General features: G+C 39.4%; 1 protein-coding gene across 1 annotated transcript; it reads right to left on the bottom strand.

Moving 5' to 3' along the window:
• Positions 1-1,386: 1,386 nt before the first annotated feature.
• LOC111804713 (linoleate 9S-lipoxygenase 6-like) lies at positions 1,387-5,184 on the bottom strand. The gene is made up of 9 exons (XM_087128425.1): positions 4,854-5,184; positions 4,487-4,776; positions 4,189-4,411; positions 3,698-4,039; positions 3,495-3,580; positions 3,302-3,409; positions 2,916-3,220; positions 2,578-2,841; positions 1,387-2,331 (listed from the first exon to the last, which is right to left on the bottom strand). Exons 1-9 carry the CDS (start codon positions 5,107-5,109, stop codon positions 1,578-1,580), a joined length of 2,628 nt encoding a protein of 875 aa, XP_086984551.1. The 5' UTR covers positions 5,110-5,184; the 3' UTR covers positions 1,387-1,577.
• Positions 5,185-7,393: the final 2,209 nt, after the last annotated feature.

Here is a 7,393-nt window from a genome sequence, read left to right as displayed (position 1 = left end):
GCGTAATATATATATATTTCAATGACTGACGTACTTGATATGTTTGATGCACTTTGTGGCAATATGATGAGTATGATGATTGCGTGACGTTTACCTTAATATGATGATGTATTCCATATTGAGCATGTTATATGATGATGAGTGCCATATTGCATCATGTCGTTAGATCGACATAGGACACAACCCTTAGAGCGTGAAAATGATATTAATATAAATATCCACGAGTATGTGTTACCTAGAGTAACAAAGAGATGAGACTAGAGGGTTGTGTCAGAAGAGACATTATGATGGATTTAGAGGGACCTCATGCATATTGTATGTTCATAAGCATAGGGCTACTTCCCCTAGAGATGATGAGTGCGGACGCGCACCGTATGATGAGCGCATATGCGCACAGGTGCGAAAGCACACAGATGAGGGTGTTCATGAGGTGCATGACATTATGGGGTTCCGCTGACCTCCGGACGTCGCTACAGATTAGTTTGACCAGAGGGTCCAGGGGGTGTGCGAGCGCCCTGGGGATTCACACTCGCACGTGTGAGTCGTGTGTAGGGAAGTACTACACATCCAATTTGTCCGAGACTGGAGGCCACCCCTAAGATGATTAGAGATAGGTCCCTAAATCATGATTGCATGTGTTTGCATTTGCATGACCCCCTATAGTGGGGCCACTTACTGAGTATTCTTTGAAATACTCAGGCCGTGTGCCACATCATTTTTTCAGGTAAAGGCAAGGCGCAGTTGTACGGAGGACGGCGGCATCGCGAGCAGAGACTGTGGCACGTGCATAGGGTAGACTCATATTTGAATTTCTAGTCTTAAGTTAGAATAGGTTGTTTTGCATTTCATTGTTTTAAATTATTTTGTATTTGTTTTTGTTTTCTCTAAATTTCAGTATTTCATATTTAAACACGTAAGACCATTCATTGATAATTTCTCGAACAAATTGAAATTGAATATCAACATGCTTGGTACGAGCACGATGGATTTGGTTTTTGGACAAACAAATATCACTCTAGCCATCACAAAACACCTTCACATGTTTTTTAGCAATGCCCAAGTCATTAACTAAACAATGCATCCAAATAATTTTTTTTTAAAGCTATAATGAGTGTCATATACTTTGCTTCAACGGTAGACAGTGCAATAATAGACTGCAAAGTTGAACGCTAGCAAACAGATCCACCAATCAAAGTGAATCGATGGGAGTGTGGAACTAAACATTTTTTTTTTACAAGAGTGTGAAAACCTCTCCCTAAACATAAGCGTTTTAAAATTTTAGAAAGAAACCAGAAAGGAAAACGAAAGCACAATAGATAATTTTACTTGTGCCCCATGAAATATTCTTATTATTCAACAATTCATCAAAGTACAGCGCAAGAATGGTAAACAAGAAAAGCATCACTTTTATTCATTAATATATAAAATACAGAGAATCAAAGAACAAAGCTACTTAAGAACACACTTTTATTGACTTATATCATGCGTAGCAATAAAAGTAGCTTGTTTAAGAACAGGCAATAGAAAACAAGGCAATAGCTTTAGAACCCCGCCATACGTTCAAAGGAGCCTTCAAATCAAATAGAGATGCTGTTTGGAATGCCTCTACCGGTGAGCCCTTCGGTACTAGATGGAAGAAGCAAAGTGTATGGCATATTAACAGGCCCACTTCGATTTTTGAGGTTGACATCTCTATTCCTTTCCATGATTCTATTCTCAACTTCAAATACTTGTTTCCCGAAGTTCTCAAAGGCATCTAATGCGGCTTTGTCCGATGTCCACTCAATGCTAGCTCTCTGCCCAAGATAAACTTCATCGGAAGCATGCCTTGACAAGATTTCAATAAGCGAAACACCAAGAAGTGTTTGAAGTTGTGAATTGATGGTTCTAAGGAAAGCCTTCTCAGGCTTTGATTCAAGCTCTTTGTACTCGGAACTTCCCACTTCCGGCATGAACCGGCGGCTTATAGTTGGTCTATTGGGAATGTAGCCTCCGTAAGGGTATTGTCCAAAGTTGACGGCTGCATGGAGAGCTGAAGAAATCCATATGATGATGGTACAACTTTCAACTAGATCATTAATGGATTGCATCTTCGGCCACCATGCTTCGTTCTTCTTATCGGCGTGACCTTTTTCTCGTGCTTCCTTCCACCATGATTGGAGTTCGACATCGTTTTGAATCGCCTCATCGTCTTTGTAGTAAAGAGAGCAATAGTTTGCGACCCATGTTTTGATTATCGACCAAATCTCAAGTCCATCGACAGCAAATGGATAATCCTCTATTAGTAACCGAAGTCCATGTGGGGAACTTGCATCCTGAACCGCCACACCTCTACAAAAATCAAGGGAAAGAATGATGTTAAAGATCGTTGGATGAGGAGTCAACATCGGCTAATTAAGGAAGGAATACATCTCCATTGGTATGAGGTCTTTTGTGAAAACCAAAAGTAAAGCCACCCTAGCTTATTCTCAAAGTGGACAATATCATACTATTATGGAGGGTCGTGATTCCTAACAGATGTACCATCTTTGTTGTACGATTAAAATAGCTCCAAAGAAAATTAAAATGGTGATTTACCTCTTGATGAGATCAGCAGGCAATGCTTGTTCTACGAAATTCCAATCCTTGTATATGTAAGAAGACAACTCCATGGCGTATTTTGCTTGAAAATGAGTGGATTCGAGTAATCCATCGCCATTAACGAGGACTTGCCTTGCAAATGCATTTATAAACATAGTGTCCTTGTAATGAGGAACGAGCAGCTTATGAATGGGATGAACCACACTCAAATGTCTATGTGTTGCAATCACGAAAGGCTCTTGAACAGCGTGAGTATTCAACCTGCAATAGTTTTGTAAGATTAGAGCGTTCAAATTAGTAGCATTGAAAGGTTATTTTGAAGAGTTAATTCATACCAATGGCTGATAAGCTGATGGTAGCCAGCATCATTTACAACCACATAAGCCTTAGCCAATTGCCATATGGACTTTTGGACTCCTTCTTCAGCTGGAAAGTATTGTTTACTAACAGCACCAAATTGATCGCCTTGAGGGTGTGGCAAGCTTAGCTCAATCACCAACGGCTTCAAAGTTCCATCAGCTTTCAAAAGGAGTATTGTCCTTGTGGCGTATGTTTTGGTAGATGTTCCATTGATTTTCCTAAGAAATGGCATCAATGCATCGTGATGATCCAATATGAACAATCTCTTCTCATTCAATGCCTGCATGGATTCAAGAATTATACCCATGAGTTGCATTATACAACAATATTAATTGTAAAGAAAAATAAGAGAACATATTACCTCTTCAACCGAAAGTCCTTCTAACCCGAATTTTATGTCTTCTTCTTTTATTTTGCTATTTTGATCGCCGTAAAGTTCGGGATCAAGCTTGCTCACAGGGGGAAATTCCTAGAAAAGTTCAAACGGAAAATTATTTATTGAAAATAAAATTTATTAGATAGAGATGAACTTAGAAATAGAACTTTGAGATTACCTCAAGACGACGAATCATTACAGGGTTAACTCCGGCTAGCATTTCTCTAGCAAATTCTTCGTCTGTCTGCCATGCGTTCTTGTCCTCTATTTTCAAATATTATACGGAAAAGTTACAAAACTATGAAATTCAAAATTTCTCTCTTCTATCATGTTATCTCATAAAAATAAAGGTAGTATCTAATGACTCTCGATCTCTAATACCTTTCACAACTCGTGGACGAGAGAATTTGAGAAATCGTTGATCACTTTCGGTCCTCAGAAGTTCTTGGAACATGGGTGGTGTAAAACCCTTAGTGAGATTCCTAAACACATCCACTGGTACGGGAAATCCTCCTTCATAAAGATCATGAACATCTTGGAATTTGTCAAACTCACCCGGAGTTAAGTTTATTAGGTTTACAAGTTCTGGTTGGACGTTTGAAGCAAGTGATTTCAAAGCAAAGCCAAGAAAATCTGACAACTTCAAGTGACCAAAGTTCTCATCTCTAGGTACGTAAATGGTTAATCCCGAGATTGATGACAATCTCGTCTCGTAGTTGGAATCTGGAAAAATTAAATAATTAAGAAATTAAATTCAACTATATTATTATATATCATAATGTTTATGGTACAAAAATCTTATAGGAATCAATCTCAAAAACATTTGAAAAGGGTATGATTTAAAATTTCAAAATAATTATTACTAATCTTACCCTTTCTAGATCGTGGTCTCCCGGTTCTTCCACGGCGCGGGTAAGGGTATTGGTTCCCTCCAAGAATGGGACGGGCACCGGGGTCAGAAAGGTCATTGTAGACATCATAGTCATAGATTCTATCCCATTCCTTACGCTCTCCTGTTCCATCTCCTCTAAGGGTCGACAGTTCTTCTTCTCTATACTTGCGAAGAGGATTTGGTGTCTCGCTTGGAAGATATGTCTATGTACGGAAATCAATAGATTAAGAATAAAGAAATGGCTCGAAATAGAGCGAGAAGAGAGGGTAAAATGTTACCTTATTGGCGAAGAAAATACGATCCTTCTTGTATCTTCCAGAGGGGTAAACCCAGGAGTTGCAATCGAAATGGACGGTTCCAAAGCCGGGAACATCCTCGAGAGTGAGGGACTTGAGGAAGAACTCACTTGTGTGACCATTTTTGATGAAGAAAGCTCCGGGGAATCCGAAGTCATCTTCCCAAGTAAAGTTGACTTGAAACACTGATTCTCCGGCAAACAATGGTGGGAGTGAAGTGATCCACCTCTCTAGAAACGCCTTGCTCCCAAGTTTCCCACGCGAGTCATTTGCTGTGGATATCATTCATTACAAATTGGACACCAAATAGAGATAACAAAGAGAGAGATTAGAGAAAGAGAGATGTTACAAGCATGAGTGGCGCTGATGAGCTGAAGAGAAACGCCGCCGCCCAACAGCTCAGTGAAGCTATCAAGAACAGAGGAATGGAACTCAGTGAAATCCAACACATTGCTTCGCATAAGAATGACTTTCCCTTTGATCTTCTTGCCACCAAGGCTGGTGACCCGGTCTGCAATGTTACCACCGGCACCGATAACGGAGCCGGCAAGATCTCCGGTGGTATTCAGAGCTCCCTCTATGATATTCTTTCCAATTCCAAACATTTTGGCTCTCTTTTTCTTTGTCTTAGTTGTAGTAGATAGAAGAAGATGGTGTGAGTGTGAGAAATCAATCAATTTTGCTCTTCTATTTATAGCACAACAAAACACTGTTCTCTCTCTCTCTCTCTCTCTCTCTCTCTCTCTCTCTCTCTCACCTGCCCGATAAGCTTAATGAAAATAAAAATAAACCCACGCGAACCTCATTATCACGTCCAATGATTCACATTTAAAAAATATTAGTTTCATAATCACCTTGGGGATTGAGCTTCAACAAAGTGGCCATGAGAGAAATTTGTTTAGAAAACTCATTTTTCACATCTTTTACACGTGTTTCCTAAAAAAAAAATCATCAATAATTGTAACGACTCTACTTATACTTCTTATTAATGTTTCATACTCTGCTAAAATGTGGAATATAACTTTTAAAATAAAACATCATCTATAATATAAATGTTGAAAACATTTAAAAGGTTTTCTATCTCTAAAAAAACACAATCATGGTCTTACGTGTTTAATACGTAATACTGAAATTTAAAGAAAATAAAAACAAATACAAAATAATTTAAATCGATGAGATGCAAAGCGACCTATTCTAACCTAACTAGGAATTTGGATATGCATTTACCCTATACACTTGTCATAGTCTCTGCTCGCGATGTCGTTGTCGTCCGGATATGGGCGCCTTGTCTTTACCTAAAAAATGATGTAGTACACGGGTTGAATATTTCGAAGAAAACTAGTAAATGACCCCACAATAGGGACCATGCTAAATGCAATCACATGCAAATATGCTTTGGGACCTATCTTCATCTAACCTCATACTAGGGGTGACCTCGAGCCCAGACTACTATGGATGTGGAGTACTTCCCTACACACGATCACACGTGCGAGTGTGAATCTCTGGGTGGTTCGCACAACCCTTGGACCCTCTCTGGTCAAGCTACCTGTCTGTGGTAAACGTCTAGAGGTCAGCGGACCCCTGGTGTCATGCTCACTATGATCACTCACATCATCCTACTGTGCACGTCTGCCCTCATTATGTCAAAAGGAAGTATCCCTGCTTTTGTACATACAACATGCATGAGGTCCCTCTAGTTCTCGTCTTAACATCTCTTCTGACACATTATATCAATATCATTTTCATGCTCTTAGGATTGTGTTCTAGGTCGATCTATCGACATAACACAATATGACATTCTTCTTCATACAACATGCTTAATATGGAAAACATCATCATATTAAGGTAAACGTCATGCAAACACATCATACTCATCATAACGTCATTAAGTGCATCAAGCATATCAAGTACGTCATACATCGTAATATAACTCATGTACATCATCATGCATCACTTTTTTTTTGTCGCAGGTGGACACGTGGCTGCACCAAAGCGGGTCACATCAATGCAAACGTCTTGGGCCTCAGGTTTGAGAGGCAAGCGCGGGTCGCGGGTTACGACTAGGCTGGGGCACTGCAGTTTGGCCCTTGGTGCTATAGCGTGGGTCGTGGGTTGCAAATTGGGTCCGACACTAATCTATCGGATCCTTTCTTCTTTACCCGATTTTCTGCGCGATTTTCTAATTTGTTTTCTCTCTCCTTCCCGCGACTATTTCCGACGTTCTCTTCCGCCGTTCTCCTCCTCAACCTCTCTGTTAGACCTTCTACTCATCTTCCACGAAATTTTGTGGTTGTTGGACATTTGTGGATGTAGGTCAGAGATTCTTAAAAAATTCAAAATCCGAATTCCTTCTCCGACATTGACGACGATGACAACACGGTGTAAGTTTGCTTTGGTTGTATGTATTAAGGCCGGTGGTCACTTTCGCGGTGTGGGCTGGTCGATTTAGGCGTCGGGGCTGAGGGTTCGAGGTCACTAGATCTATGGGTTTTGCTTGCCGAAAAACTTCGGTGTTTTCTCTATCTCTCGGTATTCTCCTTTCTTTACTTCCTTGCAGGTGTTTGGGAACGCTAAAGGAGGGAGGGGAGGTTGGATTTCAATTTGGGCACATCGTGAGGGTCGTGGAGTGTGTTTTCGCGACCGATCGTTACCATAATACTTACTTCTAACACCCTCCTCTAATAGTAAAAATTGAAGTGTTCCAACTCTTTTAATTAAATTATATGTTTAGTTTTCAAATTTTGAAGTCCGTGTCTATTTAGTTTTTATTTATTTATTTATTATTATTATTATGTTTAATAGGTTTCTAAATTTAAATTTTGTATTTAATAAATTTCTAAATTTAACAAAAATGTTAACATAATATTTTAATTTTTTATTTTTATTTAA

This window comes from Cucurbita pepo, chromosome 11 (assembly GCF_057944985.1).
Source record: "Cucurbita pepo subsp. pepo isolate OVF chromosome 11, ASM5794498v1, whole genome shotgun sequence".
Classification (NCBI taxonomy): domain Eukaryota; kingdom Viridiplantae; phylum Streptophyta; class Magnoliopsida; order Cucurbitales; family Cucurbitaceae; genus Cucurbita; species Cucurbita pepo.
The sequence above is the reverse complement of the archived record's forward strand: the minus strand, read 5'-3'. Positions and strand labels throughout refer to the sequence as shown.

Excerpts from the sequence above, each read along its gene's own strand:
- LOC111804713 (XM_087128425.1), bottom strand. The coding sequence starts at position 5,109 with ATGTTTGGAATTGGAAAGAATATCATAGAGGGAGCTCTGAATACCACC. Across the intron at positions 4,040-4,188 it reads GAGACCACGATCTAGAAAGG|ATTCCAACTACGAGACGAGA; the intron begins GTAAGATTAGTA and ends TAATTTTTCCAG. Across the intron at positions 3,581-3,697 it reads TCGTCCACGAGTTGTGAAAG|AGGACAAGAACGCATGGCAG; the intron begins GTATTAGAGATC and ends ATTTGAAAATAG.